Raw genomic sequence first — 23,462 nt, forward strand, 5'->3', positions numbered from 1 at the left:
ATTTCAGTTTGGAAATGGACATTGTTATTTAAGGCCCAAGTTTCATTTAAAACACTATAAAATCTTTTGAAATCTCTTGAAATTCCAAATGATGTATCCAAAACTGTGTCCACACATATAGTTACTTTTTTGCAATATGTGACCAGGAATTCAGAGTGAAGTGTGACATTGATTTCAAATTGCCTAAAATCCGATATTTCTAAATGGCACCTAGCAATATACATTTTCTTCCATTGGTTTAGTGTCCGGAAATTGATTGGTAGATGTATGTTGGCATTGAGCAACGTCTAGTCACAGTATAATCTCCCATCACCCTGCTTCATTGTTCCTCTTATTGAAATCGATTTTCTGATTCTCTTCCCTCATTCATCCAAATGATTGAAACACCTTTGGCAAAGCCTTGACGATTTGGCATTAAAGGGTTTTGTAGACTGCTGTTATAAACACCATCCTTAACTGTGGTGTAAATAATGTGTCACTGGTTTATATGATAGCTGGTTAATTGAGGTTTGTTTTCAAACAGAATAAGACCAAAAATGAATTGGCTGTACGAGGAAATAGAAAAAGAATCAATAACCAAGGTAGACTTTCAAATTCTTTATTCACTCATCTGTTTTCTTATTTCCTTCTCTCTGGTGATTTCTTCAAGCCTACGGCATCTCCTGCCTCTTCAGCTGACATGGCTCCAATCAGCTCTGGATCTTCTACGTGGACTTCTTCTGGCCTTCCCTTCTCCTTTGTTTCCATGGCAACAGGCATGGGTCCATCCTCCAGTGGAAGTCAAGCAACTGTTGCTTCTGTAGTTACCAGTACTTTGCTTGCTGGCCTTGGCTTTAGTGGTGGTGGTATCCCTTCCTTTCCTAGCACGGTGTGGCCTACTCGCCTTCCAAATTCTTCTCCAAGCAGTAAGCAAACTGTTAAGCCTGTGCTTGCTACTACCGAACCTTTATCCTCCCCAGGTTCCGATGGCGATACTACTCCAACCAAGGATAGTGAAGGAACAGAAGAGGGTGAAAAAGATGACAAAAATGAAGGTGAGGATGGTGAAAGAGAACAGGATGAGGAGGGTGAAAAGGAATCTGAAAAAAGGGAGAAAAATACTGTAACTAATTCGACTGAGATACAAAATCAAACTGAATCCACAACCACTACAGTCTCTCCTACTAGAACTATAGAGGGAGGAGGAAATGGAACTGACACTAATGATGCGCTAAATCAAACCATTTCTTCAGCAGATAATGCCAGTGAATATAACTGGAACACTGAATTAGAAGTAACTACTCTCACCCAAGTGCCAGCCTCAGCCACAGAGGAGGACTATGATGCAGAGCAATCACCAAAAACAGATGCAACTTCAACAAAATATTCAGAAGATGACAGAAGTATGAACAGAAGCTCATCGGACAATAGATTCATCACAATTAGCCCAGGTTAGTGTTTCGGACATTTCGATTGCAATGTTTTGCATGGCGATGTATGAATGTTCTTACACTTGAGGATGCATGTGGTGCTTTTTTTGTTTTAAGAAAGATTATACCTGATGCTGCTATGATTAAAAGGAGTAAACAAAAAAAACAAAGTACATCAAAACAAAGTGACAATTACAAATCTCACATGAAAGAATTGTGTGTGGCCATATGCCTTTGGACAGAAAATATTTCAGCTTAATTTCATATTTTAAAGAAGGCAATAACGCTTTACTAGATGGTCTGAGTTTACACTTCCTTATCACCAGATGGAACTTGGACAGCATCATTTAGGTTTTCTTAAAATTTGCCAAAAGATGCATTTTTGGGATCAACAGAACATGAACTGTGGCATGCATGTGCTAGTCAGGCACATCAACAAACATCTCTGCCAATGTGCTTTGGTTTTTTTGAAATTATGAATAATCATTCATGTCCTAAGACTATCTGCTGTGGTTAAACTCTGTTCTCAACCACGGGTATTCATCAACATTCTTCACAACCTACTTTAAGTTGTACTTTTCAGATTTCCACAATGAATATTAATGAGAGATGTTTACAAGCTGTGTGTCTAAAGGAGTTGGTTGTGGCATATTCACTTTATGGACATGAGCCACCTTGGTGGTGGTATTGTGAACAAATGTCCATATCTTTGCAGTCGGCCCAATCGTTGATGGGAGGCAGTAGATTGGAGATACCTGGAATAATATATCAATCCACAAATTTAAAAAAGTTAGAGAATTGTACTACTAATTAAATATTAGCAGGTTTTGCCATATTTGTATTTGTCCTCTGGAAAAGAAGGTTCCAGCAACTGATGCGGCGATCAGAAATAAACTACCAGTCTCATTGGTCTAGATTTTGTAGCGTATCATCTTAGAACATGCTTTGCTCTCCACATATTGTTCTGAGTTCTCAATTGTGTTTGTGAACAAGGGAACCAGTTAAATTGGTATCTGTGCATAAGTCTCACAACTTTCCCACCTACCTTCAACACTATTTCTGAGCACCAACAAGCCAGTCCTGCATTAGATCTTCTCTTTGCATACTGAAGTGGTCACCTTTTCTCATTATTTGGGCAGTGTGTAGTCAGGCTAGTGTTGCCAAGACTTGATATACATTATGTGCCACATAAACTATCAATATGTAATCTTCCTCTCCTGTTGGAAATATAATTACCCTTCGGGAACTGCAGTGTGTTTAAGCATCTTAGTTGTTTTAGACCCATATATCGCTCAGGAATTTGTCTAAACTCATTAAGTCCCTAAATTACAGAGAAAACTTGGCTGCAAAGAAAAACATTCTTCTTTAAATATTTCTGCACTTTGTGATGTAAAGAGAGCTGATGTGAAGCTATCTTTATTTTTACAACCAAGCTTGATCTGAAAAGTATGTTCAAAATTGTGCTGCTAGACTACTTTTCCAGTTAGCAAGATAGGAAAACAAAAAAACTGTATTTATCATGACCCATAACCCACATCCCATTCAATCCATTAAGCTATGAAAGTTGCACATTGGTATTTAGAACATTTTATAGAGTTGTGCTGGTAGCAATAGATGCAGGTGGGAATCCACCTGAATGTTCTGGACTGGTTACAAATCTGTGAAATGGGCCTAGTCAAGTTTTGTACATAATATAAAGCAGTATCAGTGGTGTGGATGTCAAGCCATTCCGCAGTCCCATGATGGAAATTTTGGTTCACATTTGAACTGGAATAAATGGCAGACTTGAACCTTTCTCTGATATTTCAAGACTGGTGTTTTGGTATATAGTATCCACAATTCAATACTTCCCCCTGGGCCCCGGGCCTTAATTTAGTTTGAGACCACAGAATTCTGTGAAGCAGGATGCTTCTAGCAGGAAGTCTTTGCAACAAATGCAGTTCTCAAAATCCTTGGACAGGGTCAAGAAGCGCTCTTCCTTCTATTGTCAAATAATACCATAGGTGCTCCCACTTTCAATACTGAAAGCCTGTTGTCAGAAGGTACTAAAATGCTAGTGCTCCAGGCCAAGGGTGTTTAAATGGGGTCTAGCATGCTGTGGGTCTGTGACCCTATTCCATCCTCTAAAATGTTCCCATGCATCTCACACAAACTTGTTCTTCACTGTAATGTAGGCCATGTGGCACCAAATTTCTCTAATAGCCCTTTATGAGTTAAAATCCAAGTTTAAAGGGAATACCATTGTAACGAAGGACAAATTATTCAACTCTCCACTCTAATCACCACCAGCCTATTGAGCCCATTCCACATCAATGGCATTCTAGCACCTTTTGATATCATGATCTGAGGCAATGCAGGAAGTTCATTTCCAAATAAACGGTTCAACCCTGGTTACCACAGTACAGAGAAAATTTCTCAGCACTGGTTTGGGAATAGTTACATCATTTTACGTTTACGGAATGGACAGATGCATAAAAGTAGCAGAGAGAAGGGCCACATTGTCACTCTTTTTTGCACTCGTATATTTCTCCATTCAAACATTGGCTCATTTTTGCGTTTATAGTACCATACACCGCCACATTTCAATGCAATGGTAAGTTTCTTCTAAGCCAGATGTATTGGCTTTTCCAGTGTTTGTTTAATCGTTTCACCTCCCTTTTGCAAAAAAATGACCATTAAACTGGGTTTCGGCTTTTTGAAGCTAAATGTAACCAGGTGTTGCTTAAGACAACACTTCGCTTGAGCTCCATAGGCAATTAAAAAATACAGAAGGCTCCAATTTTCAGGATTTGACCTGGATTACAAAATTCCATTCAGTAGTCCAATATCTGTTATAGTTGAACAGTATTTATATTGGTTTGTTACGTTTCTATAACTGTCTATGCATTCAGTACATACCATGTCCAAAAAATCCCCTATGCGTCTTTGTTGTTCGGCGAATTCTACATTGAGCAGTGTTTTGAATTTACTAAACATCTAATTTTTGAATTTCTGTTCTTTCTTGGTTTCGGTTATGTTACAAACAGAATTAGATTTTCTATTTGAAAAAATGTGAATGGAAAAATAAGTATTGCTCTGTCTTTTATTTTACTTTACACATTAAGTAGTTGGCGAAGAAAAAGTAGTCATTTTGTTAAACAATAGGCAAATGATGTAAGTACCATTAGTTTGCAAAAACAAATGTGTTTGAGGCATGTAAGCTGTAGATCACATGCACTGCATAGCCTGCCATCTAGTGTTGGGTCCGGATGTTTGCAATTTGTTTTTGTTCGAAGAAGTCTTTTCCAGTCACGAGTAGGTGTCTCTTCCATTTGGTGATAGTGTGCATGGGCATCAATTCAATTGTTAGATTGTTTTTTTCCGCCATCGGGTTTGGATGTGAATTGCTGTGCTCCGGTTGGCACCATTTCTCGCGTTCCTTTCGACGCGCAATCCACTATCCTCAACAGTATTGTTTCTTGATCGCGTTTCCCATTCTCTGCGTATCATTTCGAACCAAGAATCTTTGATCCGAAACCTTGTGCTGTGCCGTTGGGCCTTCCCGCGCCGGGTTTGCTAGCAGTCAATGGAACGGACTCTATTCAAGCTCTGTCCCAGGTGTCGCGCCAATTCCTGCTCACTGATATGCACGAAGTGTGCAATCTCTGTTTGGCCCCAGAACATGACGAAAAAGACTGTGATTGTGCCGATCATTTCGTTCAAAGAGGACGCTCTTTGATAGTCTGGCTCGACATCATGAAATGCAACAGCAAGGTGGCTCTGTTCCGGACATCTTCGGAGAAGATTCTGACCAAGAACTTGCTCAAGGAGCAGAGGAAGAAGAACATATCGCCATGTCCAAAGCCGACATGAAAGAAGAGGAGCAAGTTACAGAGTCAATGTACCCAGAGTAGAGAAGCCCCCTTGCCCAAACAACCAAAACCTAAAAAGGCTCCGGTCCTTCTTCTGCCTAAGGGCCAAGGTCGGCACCTAGAAAAAGTTTTGAACACCCCGCCCGCGTGCCAGGCGCCAAAACACAAAGAAAAGCCTTCCTGCTCGAGATCGAGTCAGCCCCCTAGCGGCATCGAACCGAAATCCTCAGCGCTGAAAACCAAGCATGTCCATCCTCCATCTTGTTCCAAGCCTAAATGTTTGGTGCTGAAGATTTCGGAACCGAAACGTTTGATGCCGAAAACTACTACTAAAGAAAAAAAGACTCCAACAATAGAGTTTTGGTCCGATGTTCCACCTCCGGATCCGAAACAAAAAGAACTGGTTAGCAACTCAGATGCTGGCCACATTCATGCCAAATTACCTGAAAAAAGGAAATTGGCACATCAGGATGAGCATCATATACCTCTAAAGAAAAAGAATATGGGTACAAACAACCTTACATTTCACGTCCTTCACCTACTAACCCTCACCTACTCTTTACCCCCGCTAATTCGCCACCACCATCACCTGACCCACAGGATGATGGGGCTGGGGATAACAGGCCACAAGAGGTTGACCCATGGGAGGATTATAATACTGATCCACATACAGACACTGAACCGGATTTGTATCCATCTAGGCTATCACCTCCTGATGAGAATATAGGTTATATTGAGCTTCTTAATAGGGTTGCTCACAATCATGGGGTGAATTTAAATAAAGAGACTTTAGAGGAGGACTTCTTATTCGAGACCTTAAGCTCCACTCAAAAAACACACACTTTTCCAATGTTTAAGGGAATGCTTAAGCATGCAGTTTTCAAAGACCCTGTCAGGGCCAGAATAATCATGCCCAGGGTTGAGAAAAAACATAAACCAGCACCTACTGACCCTGTTTACATCAAGGGTCAGCTGCCAGACTCTTTGGTGGTCTCAGTGCTCGTAAAAGAGCAAATTCACAAACAGGTAATGCCCGCATCCTGATAAATAGTCCAAGTTAATTGATGCCTCTGGTAAGAGTAGCTTCTCAGGCAGCTAATCACTGGCGCATTGCCAATGCTCAGACTTTGCTAGCCAGATATGATACAGCTCATTATGATGAGTTGGAAAAACGTATCAAAATGTCTACCTGATATGCATAAATCGAAGGCAGATGATCTCCTAGAAGAAGGAAAACTCATTACCAATACCTCCATCAAATGTGCATTAGATGCAGCAGACACAGCAGCACGTGTAGTAAACACAAACGTGTTGCTACGCAGACGCGCATGGTTAACAATATCTGGTTTCAAATCTGAGGTACAGGCCTCCATTCTTAATCAACCTTTTGTCAAGGAACACCTATTTGGTCCATCAGTTGACACCTCACTGTAGAAAATGAAAAAGGACACTGAGGTCGCAAAGTCCATGAGGGCTTTACAAGTACCTGCTAGTAGAGGTTCCTTTCACCGTTCGCTTTACAGGGGTGGTTCCAAGACTGTTACCACAGAAAATCCCTCCTCTTCTTACAAGGGCAACAACCAATCGCCCTCATCAGGAGGATGTTTTAGAGGAGGTTGTAGAGGAAACCATGATAAGGGAAGAGGTAGAGGCAACTTCACACACACTTCCCTCGCTAATAACTAACCGTGACTTCCTTCCACTACCCTCCGATCATTCACTCCTGTCGAGGGACGTCTCTCTCAATTTCTCCCTGTCTGGAACACCATCACCTCAGACAAATGGGTTCTACACATGATCCAATATGGAACTTACAGACACTTCCCCAAACATTATTCCAAGATCACAGGCAAGGTCACAAGAACCTTTTGCCCTTCTAACATTTTTTTTAAAAAAGAGGTTTCATCTCGGTTACAAAAAGGAGCATTAGAGCCATTCCCACTAAAACATCAAGGGACCGGAGTATACTCCCTATACTTCTCAATTCCTAAGAAGGACGGATCTCTCGGGCCAAAACTCGACCTCTGAGAAATAAATCTATACATTCAATCAGACCACTTTCACATGGTCACTCTACAGCAAGTACTTCTGCTCCCTCAACAAGGCAACATCCTGTCCACTCTGGACTAAAAGGATGCCTTGTTCCATATTCCAGTACATCCTGCTCATTGTAAATACCGGAGGTTCGTAGTAGCAGGACAACATTATCAGTTCAAGGAGCTCCCATTTGGAGTAACTACTGCACCCAGAGTTTTCACCAAGTGTTTAGCAGTAGTTGCCGCTCCTCTTCAAAGACAACATATTCACGTCCTCCCATATCTGGACGATTGCCTCAGAAAAGCCAACTCTCCGTCACACTCTCAAAACAGTGCAGTTGCTTCACGATATTGGGTTCAGAGTGAATCTGTCCAAATCCCATCTACCGCCATCCAACACACAGGTATATGGGAGCCACAATAGACACACAAAAGGCTTTGGCCGATCCCAATCAGGCCAGAACCCACAACATGCAGACTCTACTCTGCCAGTCCCAACCGCAATACTCATTACCAGCTTGAGTGTTCATGCAGTTACTGGGGATGATGGCGTCTTGCATACTAATAGTCCCTTACGCAAGACTTCACATTTGTCCCCTTCAGGAGTGCTTAGCCCATCAGTGGAACCAGGCTCCGGGTCTGTTATCGGATCTAGTGTTGCTGGATGGCCGCACCCATCACTCTTTGCTGTGGTGGAATACATAAAACCTTTCAAAAGGGTGGCCCTTCATCGACCCAGTTCCACAGATAGTGCTAACAGCAGACTCTTCACTCACTGGTTGGGGAGCTCATCTCCAAACACATAAAATTTAAGGCATGTGGAGCTTGCAACAAAAGCAGCTTCATATAGATCATCTAGAGCTGCTAGTGATTTAGCGCTCAAAGCGTTTAAAGTTCATCTAGTAGGCAAAGTTGTCCTGATCCATACAGACAACATAACAGCAATGTACTGCATACAAAAACTGGGGGGGATGCGCTCTCCCCAGCTGTCACAATTAGCACAGACCATCTGGACATGGGCCATACATCAAAGAATGTTTATCCTTGCAGAACACCTTCCAGGAGTAAATAATCAGATTTCAGATCTGCTCAGTCGTCTAAGACAACAGATCCACAAATGGGAACTCCACCCTAGAGTTTTTCCATTCTTCAAAATCTGGGGATTTGCAGACATAGATTTGTGCACCACAAACCTAAACGCAAAATGCCAAAACTTCTCATCCAGACATCCACACCCATTGTTTAAGGGCAATGCATTATGGATGAATTGTTAAGGGATATTTGCCTATGCTTTTCCGCCTCTCCCACTCATTCCATTAGTGGTTTGGAAGCTCAAACAGGTGTCCCTGACATTAATCCTAGTTGCTCCCACATAGGCCCAACAACCCTGGTTCACAACTCTATCAGTAGTTCCTCACCAAAAACTACACCTCACTTCCAATCTGCTCACTCAGAGCCATGGAGAGATAAGACACCCAGATCGCAGTCATCTCAACCTTGCGATCTGGCACCTGAAATCTTAGAGTTTGGTTACCTCAATCTTACGCCAGACTGCATGAACATTATAGACGTCCTACTACAAGAGCATGCTATGCTGCAAAATGGAAGCGTTTTCTGATCTACTGCAATACAAATCACATAGATCCACTGGACGTTTCAGTTCAAAATATCATCTGCTATTTGTTACACCTACAGCGTTCCAGTTTGGCGTATTTTTCAATACACTTACATCTTGGTGCGATAGCTGCTTACCTACAAAACAGACAATATCTGTCTCTTTTTAGGGTGCCTGTAATCAAAGCATTCATGGAAGGGCTTAAAAGAAACATTACTCCAAGACTGCCACCTGCTCCAGTGTGGAATCTCAATATTGTACTCGCATGGATAATGGGTCCACCCTTTGAGCCATTACATAAATGTGAAATACAATTTCTTACATTGAAGGTACCTTTCCTCATAGCTATCACATCTCTGAGGAGAGTGGGTGAGATCCAAGCATTAACCATAGAAGAATCATTCTTACAAATACATCACAACAAAGTGGTTCTTTGGACCAATCCTACATTTTTACCAAAGGTCATTTCTGCCTTTCACATTAACCAATCTGTTGAGTTGCCTGTGTTCTTTCCTGAACCAGATTCTGTGGCAGAAAGTGCTTTACACACTTTAGATGTGAAAAGAGACATTTTTTACTATATTGTAAGGACAAAACCTTTTCGCAAACCAAAACAACTATTTGTTGCTTGTGTTCCACCTCTTAAAGGTAATCCAATATCAAAGTAAGGCATTGCTAGGTGGATAGTCAAATGCATTAAGATATGCTATTCAAAAGCCTAAAGAACTTTAACAATTCCCCCCAGAGCGCACTCCACTCGCAAAAAAGGGGCTTCTATGGCATTTATTGGAAACATACCCATAGATAATATCTGCAAAGCTGCAACCTGCTCTACACCTCACACATTCACAAAACACTATTGTGTAGATGTGTTAGCAAGCTAGTGTGGGTCAAGCAGTTTTACGTACACTATTTCAAACCACTGCAACATGTTAGCCACCGCTTTGGGAGATAATTGCTTTTTAGTCTATGCACAGCATGCGATCTACAGCGCACAAGCCCTGAACGGAAAATGCTACTTACCTAGTATACATCTTGTCTTGGCATATAGAGCTGTAGAGTCGCATGCACCCACCCGCCTCCCCTGGTAATTATACCTGTTGCAGTTGCATCTTACTTGGATACATACATACATGGACATCTCTTACTACTCTTACTAACTCCATTATCAAACTCTGCGGCAAACAATCCAACAACAGAGTTGATGCCCATGTGCACTATCACCGAAAGGAGGAGTCACATACCTTGTGATTGGAAAAGACTTCTTCGAATAAAAACAAAGTGCAAACATCCGGACCCAACACTAGATGGCAGGCTGCACAGCATGCCACTCTACAGCTCTACATGCCAAGTGCAGATGCATACTGGGTAAGTAGCAATCTCCTTTCTGCATGGTGGGAAAATTATCACGATTTTGCCAAGCTATTGGGCAAAAAGACAGTCATACACCAACTAAAACACACCACTTTTTATTCATCTGAAGTTTGACACTTCTCAGCTTAACAACCAAAGTGGAATGCATAGCATCAAGAATAAATGAGAGCAATTGAGAGCGTTAACAAGTAAAGCATACTCTTAGCGATTTTGCTGTAAGACATGCAGTCCTTCTGTGGGTGCAAAAAATTGATCTATCATCTCCATTTCCTCTGAGGAAACTATTCCCCCCGTTCTTCACTGCATACACAAGAGCTAACGCTTACTATGGTATGCTCGAGTTACCAGTCTTGTCTAAGTCTGTCGAGGCCATAGGGAATGCCAAAGAAGCACATGAATCTACATAACTTGGAATCATTGTGTACATCTCAACGTGGAGGAAACAGAAAGGGCAGCATTAGTCACGCTGACTACAAATATTTCCCTGCGCAACAGCCAACATCTATGGCTTCTGTAGTGTTCCAGTCCAAGGCCCCTTGGATCTCAGCTCAGGTTATCTGCTTGCGGCTTCTTTGTGCTTCTGGGCCCTGGCTAAACACCAACCCCAAATAATTTCTGTGCACAAAGTTGAAAACATTGAACATTACACATGTTTGAATAATGTATGGTGAAATCATTGTATGATAAAATATCTTTAATGTTACTTGCTAACAAAGGCCACTTGACAGAATTTGAGATACGGGTCAGGAAAGCCAGTTCAATGAAATATTGATATTGTGTTGCAGACTGTATATTGGCCTCTGATTTCATCTTGTATATAGTTGAATGCTTAAATTGATTTCTTTGTATTTCAGTTATATTATTTGCTTTTAGTTTCTTTCTGTTGTACAAATGTAGAAAAAAGGTATGTTCTGCAAACTTTACTGTCACAGACATGTTCATGTCTGTTGAGCTCGGTTAGAGTGAATACCTGTGCAGGGGCTGCTCCCACTGTGGAGGTCTCCGATATCTCGTGTGGAATATTTATGCTTGGGTTTCGCTGCCCGGTTGCTTTCTCTAGGAATGTTTCCTACTGCAGCCATAGGCATTTAATGGGTGTTTCAGTCCTTACCACAGAATTCCCACATCCAAAAAACAGTTTGCACTAAGATGAGGAATTTCAAAGGATGTAAATCCACTACATGGCATGGTAACAGAAAGTAACCACCCCAGGCACAATGCAAGAGAATGAGTTGATCAAGATGTGATAAGGTGTGCCGCCTGTGCGCTATCAACTACCAATATTGAAGCCTACAGAGAAGGCAAAAAATGTTTTAAATCCTGAATTCTCTCTCTTTTGGTTATCTGAAATGCCTCCACATACCAGGCATTGGTATTTATGGATTTAAATAAAAATGCAAATAGATTGGGCAGCTGGTTATTGTGTTAAGACATACACTTCTCAGACTCCTATCAACCTTCACCATGTCCACTGGTGGAGTGGATTGCTGCACTGTAGAGTAGCTGACACCCACTTTAATCATTGTGTTTTCTTTATTTTAATCACCTGACAGGACACACTGTCTTCTGCAACCCATTCCCTGCTTTCTTTGTGTTCTCTGCACAGCTAACCTATCTTTAACTTTGTCAAAATAGCATCACCTAGGTCGGTGGCCATATCACTGTGGAGAAGCACAGTCCAATATTGCATCCATATGTAGAGCATACTGGATGCTTGGCTTGTATTTGAGATTTGGAAAGTGGTATGTCTGAAGGATTTGGCCCTGGGTTGGCTGGTGCCCTGGAATACAGGGCAAAACCAAAGGGGATGATGGACGGAGGGCTGTACATTGCAAGCACTCGCCCCCAGTCAACTGATCTGGGTTTAATCCATCATTCTTTAGCTCACTCCAACATGGCTTGGCAGTTCGGGCTGGACTGTTCCCATGAGGCACAGGGTCAGACTGATTTGCATATGGCTATGTCTGAACTAGGGTGGCGGAGCGAGCTAAAGAATGATGATGGATTAAACCCAGATCAGTTGACTGGGGGTGAGTGCTTGCAATTTTCAACACTCCGTCCATCATCCCCTTTGGTTTTGCTTTGTTCGCCCTAAGTTGGCCTGGTATGCCCAGACATGGGTCCCTTGCTCACTTTGCCACAGGATTCAAGATAGTCTGGCTGATGAGGGGTATGAACCCAAAACCGGTCCCAGGATGCTTATTTCCGGTCCACGGAAGACATGGCTTGGCAGTTCGGGCATGACTGTTCCAATGAGGCACAGGATCATACTGATTTGCATATGGCCATGTCTGAACTGGGGTGGCTGAGTGACCTAAAGAAGGATAATGGATTAAACCCAGATCAGTTGACTGGGGGTAAGTGCTTGCAATGTTCAACACTCCGTCCATCATCCCCTTTGGTTTTGCTTTGTTCGCCCTGGAAATACAATCAACCCATAATGTTTTTGAAAACTATTGACCTGTGCGAACGTGAATTGCTTGCGTTTTGTGAGATCACCTCAGTCATAATGCCATGCAAACATACAATATTGGGGAAAACACAATTTAATTAGAAGTAAACTCCAGAATGCACTGCCAGTAGCAAATGTCCCACCATTCTGCATTGTACTCTACCCATTATTTAAGGAACTTCCACATGTCTGGATTGGCATATTACCTACTAGAGCAACAGGCCGACAACCTTGGTATGTCAGCTGCAATTCTGAAGTTTTGGCAGGTGGGGGATGTCCATGAATTGTTTTCTCTGGGTATGCCAAGACAACAAATCCAACACAAATTCTGAAAACATTGTCATGATAAATTAAAAAGTGTTGGTTTGTATGGAGCACTTATTCTCTCCTCTCCCATAAATCTTTGCAAATGTCACATAATACAGAAAGCTCTATTTTCACATACCAATCTAGAAAAACCACCAGCATTCACTGCCGGTTGCTCTATCATTCTACAGTTTCTAAATCCCCCAATGGAATCTACTTTGTGTGGATGAGCATACTGTATGGACGGGGATAAGACCCACACCACAACACGTTATATCCATATTTGCTCAGGCCGTTTTCAATGTGGAGTGGATGGTGGCAGTTTTTGTCCTTGGGTTTATCCACCATCCAAGCAGCCCTACAAACCCCAAATTGTTTAAAATATTAGAGTCTCCAGGCAATTTAAGAAGGCCTCGATTGGCTGACTCTCACCTTTATTTTGTAATCACAACCAAATCCATGCAATGGTAAACTTATGAAATTCTCAGTTTGCACTGTTGTCAAAACGATTTCCACTTATGTATTATAGTATAGTGCAAAGGACCTGTACAGGTAAAAAGAGCAACCATGTAGTTTGCATTGACTTAACGTGTTAATTACTTTGAACAGAGAAATAAGGTGGCAGTGTTAAAAAAATGTTCTGCACATCCAATAACACCAGGTATATAACAATCATACAGAGTAACGTGTGCTCCATGTGCCAGAAACACAATGCTACCAATAGTGTTAGACATGTATGAGAGAGAAACTCCTTCATACAGTTCAAATACATTAATAAACCCAGAACACTACAAAAAATCTTTTTTTTGTTCGCTGATGACGCAGATCCAATTTTATTGCGGACTGATTCCAAGGTTCGACAGTGATTGTATTGTTTGTACATGTGAAGACAGCTGACACGTGTTTTCTCAGATAACTTTTTCAAGGCTGTAAGTTCAATAAATGTATGTATCCTTATTTTATGTATTCATAGATAAGGTGCACAAAGTGCTACCCGATGCTTACATGGTGAAAAGGTTATATCAAGTCACCGGCTCAATATAACCGATGAAAGACCAAAACTACAATTGATAGATCCTAGTGAGTCCCAACATAAAGTACAATAATCACCTACGTTTGTGCAAGACTATAAAGGAATTTATAGCAGAAGAACATTCATGATAGGCTAATAGTGAACTAAAAAGTAAAGCCAGAAGTTTGGGATGGAAAGATAAGATGAGGAAAACGTCCAGGTATCCATATTTCACAGTAAGATCAGTAAAAACCACATTCATGATACTCCTCCAAATGAGTGAGGCTCCCAGTCTATCATTATGTAGAGCATGTCTGACCAGTATTTCAAAGTACCTGTTTACTGTAGCGAACTGAAACAGTCCAGTCGAACCACGGAACCCAGGAAATAATTTAAAATCTAGAGAAACCTCGACCGGTCTTATTGCAGTGTATTCAAAATGTTCTGTGTTACCATGTTTCAACAAATAACCTGTCAAACGCTTACTAAAAGTTACACACCTGACACCAACATTAGATGGTATCACTGCTTGCTGGGCTAGAGTCTGCCTATAAATCCAGACTGCATTGGACTAGACAACAGAAGGAAGAAAAGGAAATTAATTATGTAAAAAGAAAACTATCCATGTACATTCCACATGGTTAGATAGCGCAGTCAGTGAAAAGGTGCACAGCCAACATGTACCTCATTGAAATAATGCCCCAAGCACAAATGTCATTCACATACTATGTGCCACTGGAGTCATACTTGCATATGGAAACAGTCTCTCTGGGGCCATGAAGGCCTGTATTTATTAGCGGTACATGTTAAAAGAAAAAAGGACATACTGTGGCACACTGGTCAATTCTGTATGGAAACAGTATTAACGAAGACCTCAAGCCTGTGTTACTTTGCGGTGCGCGATAAAGAGAAATACGGTAGTGTTATACACTAAATACGTGTGAGTTCTATTTCACAAATCGGCCAGATATCGCAAATAAAGTCAATGGCCATTTAAAACATATCCCATAGCCATGACAATATTGGTAAAAATGAATAACATTGTATCCGGTCACATACCTGGAGAATTTGTAGCCGCTGAAGTCACAATACAGTATGTGACTAGTTTCTATAGGGCCAGGATAAGCCAGTAAATACCCGTGCAGTGCTATAAAGGGGGAAAAAAAGTACGTCATAAACTGTAAAAATTGCACCCGATATCGGATATTGAGAAGAATGGACCCAGTATGTCCGTAAAGTAATAATTTGTAAATGTAAACTCATCCGACATGTCTTCCAGAGTGTTTGTCCTGATGTGTGAGTGGCCATTTGAGCACAACGTGTATTTTAAATTAAGAGTACTAAAAATAAAGGAAGGCCCAACTCGCGGCAATTCGAGATAAATGTGAGCACCATCATGAAAATGTTCTTAATATCTTGACAAATCGAATAACTGTTGTCCTGCATACTAGCTTATGGACCTGAATAATTTATATACCCAAATAAACCCTACTGTTCAAATTGAAAAATTGTCAATGAAAAAAGTATATTGTGAAAAACCACAAAATCGTGCCACAGCTTCATAAAGTCTTGACCTGGTTCTGGTGCTCGTAGTGTACCTAACTTACTTGTTAGAATAAGAATCGTTATGATAAGTGCTGGAGCTCCTATAAACAACTATTCAATGAGAGAATTGGAGGGCAAACATTTTAAATTGTATCATTGAGCCATGCAGAAAATGACTGGGACCCCATAATGTGTAATGAGGTATAAGTATGAACAGAAGCACCTCAAGTGAAAAGGGAAAGGGTAAAGAATAAACATACAGTCTCCGTAAGTTTACAAACGGGACAAAAGTCTTACAACATCTCGTCACCCATAAATGTCGTATACAGAAAAGAGGGAAGGTCATAGCCGTTGTCCATAAACAAACCATGTGTGTACAGACATGTACTCACAATTTACTATGTTGGTAAGTGAACACTAAATGTCAAGCAATTCAAGTGTACAGTATACACTTTTATGGTGTACAAAGTAACCGTCATAGTTTTCTTATCTCAAATACTCCAGGCAACTCTTAGTCATAATTTTTTAATACAATCCTTAAATTCCCTGGCAGCACAAGATAGGAAACAAACTATTTCACAGAGATGGATGTTCATAAATCTAAAATTGTATTCAGTTCCCGGTCAATGTTTAATCCAAGTCATCTGCCCTACGTTTAGTAATCCAGGATGTTTCAAGCTTTCTTAATGTGCTTGTTCTTTTTCCTCCTCTTCGATGTTCTTGGGCCACTCCTAATCAATGGAATCTTCGATCGATTCCATGTGGTGTGTTAAAATGATTTGAAAGTGGGTAGTTGCTGTTATAACTCTTAATGGTACAAACAGGCTCTTGAATTCTTTCTTTGGGTGGTCTGGTAGTACTTTCTATATATAAGATTACATCTGCAAATAATACATTACAATTTATGAAAGAATCAATTGTAAATTTCCTACTGGTGTTGTACTGAAAGCATTTTATAGTGTCCAAAGTATAAGGGCACATTGTGCAGTGTCCACATTTTAAGTAGCCTTTAGGTTGTGAAGGTAACCACCCCAATCTGTTCTCATTTCTATCAGGGTGCAAAACACTAGGACACAGTATATTATGCAATGTTTTTCCCTGGATATATGTAACAGTCGGTTTGTCAGAAATAAAATCCTTCAGAGTAGAATCAATGTTCAGAACATGCCAATGTTTGTGAAAGATGTTTGGAACAAATGACTTTAGTTGTACTAAGTAATCAGAGCCACCTTAGTTCTCTTCTTGGGTGGTCTAGTATTGGATTTCATTTAATTCGCAAAAAGGTTGTTTTGCCCCAGTAATTTCGTCCAGTCCTACACGGTCAAGACTTACGGGCTGGGCTGGCTCTAGCCCAGCATGCAGTGTTACAATTTCATTAACTTATTTGCATCAGGTGTGTAACTTTTAGTAAAGTTATGGCAATTTATTTGGGGAAACGTGGTAACATAGGACCTTTTGAACACACTGCATTAAGACAGGTCTATGTTTCTCGAGGGTTAGAATTACTTTCTGGTTTCTCGTGGTTCGAATGGACCATTCCAGTTAGCTACAGTAAACAGGTACTTTGTAATACCGGTTAGTCATACTCTACATAATGACAGACTGGGAGCCTCACTCCTTTGGAGGTGTATCCCAAGTGGTCATTTTACTTATCTTACCGTGAAATATGGTTACTAGGACTCTTTCCTCTTTTCTTTCCATCCCAAACTTCCAGCATTCTTTTTAGTTATTTATTAGCATATCATGGTTGTTCTATTGCTATAGATTCCTTTGTATTCTTCCACAAATGTCGGTGATTATTGTACTTTATGTTGGACCTCATTGTTAATGATCAATTGTAGCTTTGGTTTTTCCTTAGTTATATTGATCCAGTGACATGATATAATCTTTCCAGCATGCAAGCATGGTGGTAATACTTTGTGCTCCTTACCTATGAACACGATGTTCTGGTGTACGTATTAATTGAACTTACAGCCCTGAAAAAGTCCTCTAAGGCGAAACGTGTCTGCTATCTTCTTCCATACAAACAATGCACCCATTGGTTGACCTTTGAATTCATCAGCAATAAAATTGGACCTGCTTTACAAGCAGATCGGACAAAGACTTTATAGTGCTCTGGGTTTATTAATGTTTTGGTTCATAGCTATGGTATGTTCCTATTCTGTGCGGTATCCCCACCCATGGGGTAAAAAAAGGATGGGCATTTTGGCTGGATATGATCTGTGCAAACAATTAAGAGCACATAAACGTCAACTGGCATGAATGCTAAAAAAAGGTTTAGAGATTCAATGGTTAACCCATTAGCACTTACCGGGCTAAATAAATGTTTATTTTGAAATGTGTAAATGTCATACAGTTGATGTAGGGTGTTACTTTTATCTTGTCCATTTCATAGAAATTATCTCGCTTCATGAAACGTACCTAAAATAAATTGCAGAACTCCTATATCTGCTATAAAATGATATTCTAAAAAACCTAGTAAAATATCTGGTCTGCCTTAAATTCCTGGTGTTCATGGTAAAGGCAGGAAGATGATATTGGCTTCTGAACATGAAGGCCCCGAAGGTAGGTCAAGTGGAAATTGTTTTTGAAAACAAAGTTTCATGAAGTACTCTTTTACAAAGTCACTGTTACGGTCTGATTTACTGCCATTTCATGATGCAGAGATAGACTTAAATTAATCACGGATGCTATTGATTATTAGAGATCAGACTGACAACCAAATAGAAACGTAGGGCCTACTGAGTAAATCCACTATGTCTGAAGAGAAAATTTGGATAGATGAAAGTGATTTGGGGTTTCATAGAGAAAGTACCCAAGCTTTGAATAAGCTTTTAGGTAAACAAGGTGGAAAGCTTGTGTAGGGAGCTCTTGAAAAAAGTGGCATTTGATTTTAGGGTGGTCAGACCTAGATTGTTTTAATTCAGCCACACCAGTGACTTCAGATGGCAGGATGGAAGAGATTGGTGGAGGACCTTGGTTGGTCATCTTAACTTGGCCAATTATCCTCTTTGAAGACGTGCCCCATGCAATAACAAAGAGGAGACATATAAATGATGAAGAAAAGAGAGGGAAACTAGGCACCACATTTTGGTATTTGTGTTGTCTGCATTCCTTGCATTAAAACGTGGAACCAGAACAAAAAATCGTCAAAAATAAATTTTAAACAAGCAAAGCACAATGTCATGAAAGTTTACAATAAAAGCCCACATAGAGCAAATAACTTCCAAAGTACTGGTACCTGCGATTACGGTTATCTCCTGCCTCAAATGTTTTTTTTAATTAACATAAGACATAGTATAGTTCCAAATTGTAAGTGGACCAACAAAGCAATATAAATGAACTTGCAAGAAACATAAAATTGAGGAAAGGGAAAACGTGTGCAGGTGTACAGTGTCCACCACTCATATGTTTTAAATAAGAAGTCCTAATTAAGCGCTACGGTCACTCTCCTGATTAAAAAGATTTCTGCGGGTAATTTGAACTATGTCCTGTTATTACAGGCATAAAATGCCTTGTCTGATTGGTGTAGTAGTGAAAGATTTTGAATGACATTTTCTCTTTTGATAATGGAAGAGAACCCAGATGTATCAAAAAATGGAGCTCGGCGAAGAGGCAGATGGGTAGATTTCAGCACAGTCCTTCTTTAACTTCATACATCTGTGCAGTAGAATGTTTGATGATGTTTTCCCAATGATTCCGCTCGGGGGGGGGGGGGGGGGGGTGAATAATAGAATGGGGTTTCTGATGGGAGCAGCTTTCACAATGTGGCACATTATTTAGCTCGGCAAGCCTGTTGGCATTATCTCAATACTATTCCAGTTGAACACATGTAAAAAAGCAGAGCACCATCTCCACTCCTCAACATCAAAGACAGGCTGTAACCCTAATCCGAGAGTCATTAATTTGCTTTTTTTCCCCAAATGCCAAAGTCATTGATGTAACTAGTGGCTCTTTCTCTGTATGAAGTCGTATGAAGTCATATGCAGCCAGGGACACATTGCTGTTCCCTTTTGCCACTGATCGTTTGATGTGCAAACCTTTCTGCAAATCTTGAAATGGCATCCATAGGAACTCTTTAGTTTAAAGTTATAGCTTCATCAGCAAGATAAAAGGATCACCATCACAGGAACAGCAGTGTCGGTATGTCTGAGCCACTGACTTTAAGAAAGTGTTTGTTCATTTGCCCTATCAGAAACCTGGCAGAAGGGAGCATATTTTCCCTTTAGATATCGGAAGAACTTTTGGGCCTCAAACTTACCAGATAATGTTTGGATTGGGTAGATTAGAGGGTGATGCTGTGTGCCTATGCATGCAGCCTCTAAGTTTAAAATAAAGAAATGATAAATTAATTCTTTAAATAACCTATACACACTTTAACTACAAATTTGATGTTGTTTACTTACAGTGGCGGATGGTAATTTCAGCGTGGTGGGTGGGTGGACGGACTGCCCACATACACACACACACACACACACACACACACACACACCCACACACACACGTGCGTATTTGCACACACACACACACACACACACACGCGCGCACACACACACACACACACGCACACACACACACACACACACATTTACAACACTAAAAAATGTATTTATCCATTCATACATACATCCACGCACCAAACATTCAAAAACATAAAACCTGTGAAGCAGCCCCTTCTGTCATTGGCTGATCTTATGTCAACCTATGAGGGAAGGCAACAGTCCCTCACTCTTCACAGAGTGCGACGGGGTCAGTGAGACTGCTGACCCCACCCCACTCTGCGACGAGATGTCACTGATTGACACTCGACCTTGGGCTTAAAACTGAAGTGCAGAGGTCTGAGCCAATCAGTGATGCTCCCCCTCATCACAAGGGGAAGGGCTTCGAGGCACTTTTGCCAGGCTGAGGAGGTCAAGCCCACAGGGCTATGAAATCCTCAGCCTGGCAAAGTTCAGCTTAGGCAGCCAGGTGCCTGCGCATTTAGCGCATGTAAAGCTCCTGGCTGCTTGACCTGAACAAGAAGAGTTTGTCAGGCTGACCTTTGCTCAGCCTGACAGACAACCTTCTTGTTGGGGCAAAATGTGGGGGGGTGGAGTCGGGATGGGGGGGCCCTATGCCCGCACGGGAGTGCCATGGGTGTTCCCTAATGACTTTTTAGATTTCAGGATGTATGTTCTTTCTTTCTACCCACTTGAAAGTGAAACCTGTATATAGGAGGAGCAAAAGGATCCCCCATGCAGGGTTTAGAACCAGCCATACTGTATTGGTCATGGTTAATACAAAGAATTTAGCACCTTGGTCATTAAGAAGGCTAGCTGATCACTCTTAGTACGATTTCCAAAATATGTACTTTAACATAGCACTAAATTGCCAAAGAAGAGGTCATTACATATTAAGAACCCCTCCCTACCCTGAAAGTGACCTAATGGGAGAGGGACACTTTACTTCCCCAAATATTCCTTCCACCAGCCGAGTAGAGGAAGAGGTGAGAATGGGGTAGGGTGACCAGATCTTGAGAACCAAAAACAGGGACATTTGGGAAAAATAGGACTACAATTTTTCAACCACGGAATGGCGTAGGACAGCTCTCATTAACATGGGATCACAGAAGGTGCATTAAGAAAATAAATAAAATAGAATTTCTACAACCAATATCATACCGAATAATATAATTGCTTACTTATAAAAGCTGCTAACTAGCATAGCTTTAAAACACCCGAAAAAGTGCCTCTCACTGTTTTCAGTCGAACCCCTCTAAAAACCGGGCCATTAGCCAAAATTGCCAAAATATGCCTGGACAGCTTGTGAAAATCCAGGAATATCAGGGCAAATCTGGAACGTCTGATCACCCTAGAATGGGGTATGGAGCCTGACAGGGTAATGCATCGCTAAACTGTAGCCCACCAAATTGTCACTTCATGTGATGTGGGCAGCCACTTATCAGAGATTGACAGTATTCAAATGAAGCAGCACAGTGCTGTTTAAAAGAAAGGCAATTGCTTCATTGAAAATGTATCAGTGTTCAGTGCTAAATGAAGAAGGAAATTCACTTGGAAGATGTGGACAACATTTGTCACAATGCTTTGGGGCCTAAATGTAAATATCTTTGAACCTTCTGTGCTGATTTTTCTGAGTCCTACCGCAATCTGTGAATATATCATTGAAGCCTGCAGCTTCCAGTGCTCCTGGTCTACACGAAGGGGTTACTGTCTTGGTGGAAGAGGTACTTAGATATTTTACCATTTGAGTTTTTCTTCATTCAAAGTGATCAGCACCTAGCAAGGTTTAGTTCCTCTGAAGATCTAAAATGAAAGCAAAATATCATGACGCTGGGAGATTACCACATAATGTCTCTGGTAAAGGAAATGAAAGATGTAAGAACTCATTTTTCCATACGTAAAGCCTCACCGAAAGCTCACAGCTGTGAATCGTTTTGTGATACCACAATCAGTGAGTGGGGTTACTTCTGTTCAGCTCCAACTAGATATAGCAATATATTTTCGAGTTGACTGAATTAATTTGTAGCTCATACTCTGGCAAACAGAGTCCAGGAACCTCTTTACAGAATATTTAACCATTTGTTAGTTGCACCAATTTTGCAAATATTTGTATTTCCAATCCAATCCAATCCAAAGAATCTTTATTTCGGCCATTAAGACCATAAAAGATGCATAAAAAAGAACATACAACATTTAAAAAATCAACATTTGAGTACATGTAAGTGCAAATGAATACAATTTTGGGAGTTAAAATTAGATGATAATAAAATGGATAAGGAAGATACATCACAGTTATATCAATTGAGATAAGATAAACATTAATGTAAAAACTTTACCGTAGGGAGCTAGAAATTATTGTGAGACAGTGGCTGGAACTATCATCCTAAGATGGTAAAACCTTAATCAACTTGGACCTAATACGCCACATGGCGAACAAATATTTTGAGACTGCAAAAACAATGTGAGGGGAGGAATCAGATTTCAATATTCTATACGAAGTTGAGCAATTTCTTATTGCCATGTTTCTGCATAAAGGCACCAACCAATACTTCCTTGGGGACCTATAGGTGGGACAGAAAAACAAGACATGGATTTCCTCCTCATCACAGGAATTGCAGCCAGGACATAATTTGTCCCCTCCAATGGTCCATTTACTCGTAAAGGATTTAAGGGGTAGGGTTCCGAACCACCACTGTATAAAGAGCTTCCTTGCTGCGACCGGGTAAATAAAATCCAAGAACGATTCAAATTTATAGGTATTTTTGGATTGGGTAAAACAGTGGGTTAAAGTGCCAATGCTAGGTGCAGTCATTTGGGATACAAGATTTTGTTGCTTGTAGGCTTTCACTAGTCTTTTCCGAGGGACCTTGTTACAACCAATTTCGGGGGCGAGCCAGAGTTCATTTAGGCCTAGCCGGAACAATTCTTTTTTGACAAAAGTTAGCCAGGGGATCTTGTCATTGACATTTAGGTTCATAACATGCACAAGATCTCGCCTGTAATGGTTAAGCTCCTTGGTTGACCAGAGTCTATGCCAGAATCTTATAGGATTAAGTTCAGCATCCTCCCTGATAGACGATAAGCCCAAGTCAAGACGTAGGGGGAGCAAGGGTGTTGCAGCTGGGAGAGCCAAGAGACGCCTCATGAAATTGTTCTCAACATGTACCAACTCATTTGCAGCTTGGTGTCCCCAGAGTTCGCTGCCATATAGTGCAGCAGATTTTGCTTGGGTTTTGTACATCTCAACTGCGGGGGCTATGGGTTTATATGTTGAGGTATTAGTAATCTTCAGGATAGCCCCAGACAGTTGAGAGAGCCTTATTCGCGAGTTTGCAATCTGTGGACACCATGAAAGATTCTCTT

General features: G+C 40.9%; 1 protein-coding gene across 6 annotated transcripts in view; it reads left to right on the forward strand.

Annotated features, from left to right (window-relative positions):
* The window catches only part of LOC147692851 (receptor-type tyrosine-protein phosphatase gamma-like), a 1,083,817-nt gene that overhangs the window by 741,938 nt on the left and 318,417 nt on the right, over positions 1–23,462 (forward strand). Inside the window, exons 12-14 of one of the 6 annotated variants that reach the window (XM_086939073.1) lie at positions 524–581; positions 960–1,034; positions 1,236–1,430. In XM_086939073.1, the coding sequence (XP_086795199.1) occupies positions 524–581; positions 960–1,034; positions 1,236–1,430 (328 nt within the window). Of the gene's footprint in view, positions 1–523; positions 582–649; positions 1,431–23,462 lie in introns of all 6 variants that reach the window. The other 5 variants (XM_086939072.1, XM_086939071.1, XM_086939069.1 and 2 more) reach the window with 5 other exon arrangements.

Source organism: Lissotriton vulgaris, chromosome 9 (genome assembly GCF_964263255.1).
Source record: "Lissotriton vulgaris chromosome 9, aLisVul1.2, whole genome shotgun sequence".
Taxonomy (NCBI): domain Eukaryota; kingdom Metazoa; phylum Chordata; class Amphibia; order Caudata; family Salamandridae; genus Lissotriton; species Lissotriton vulgaris.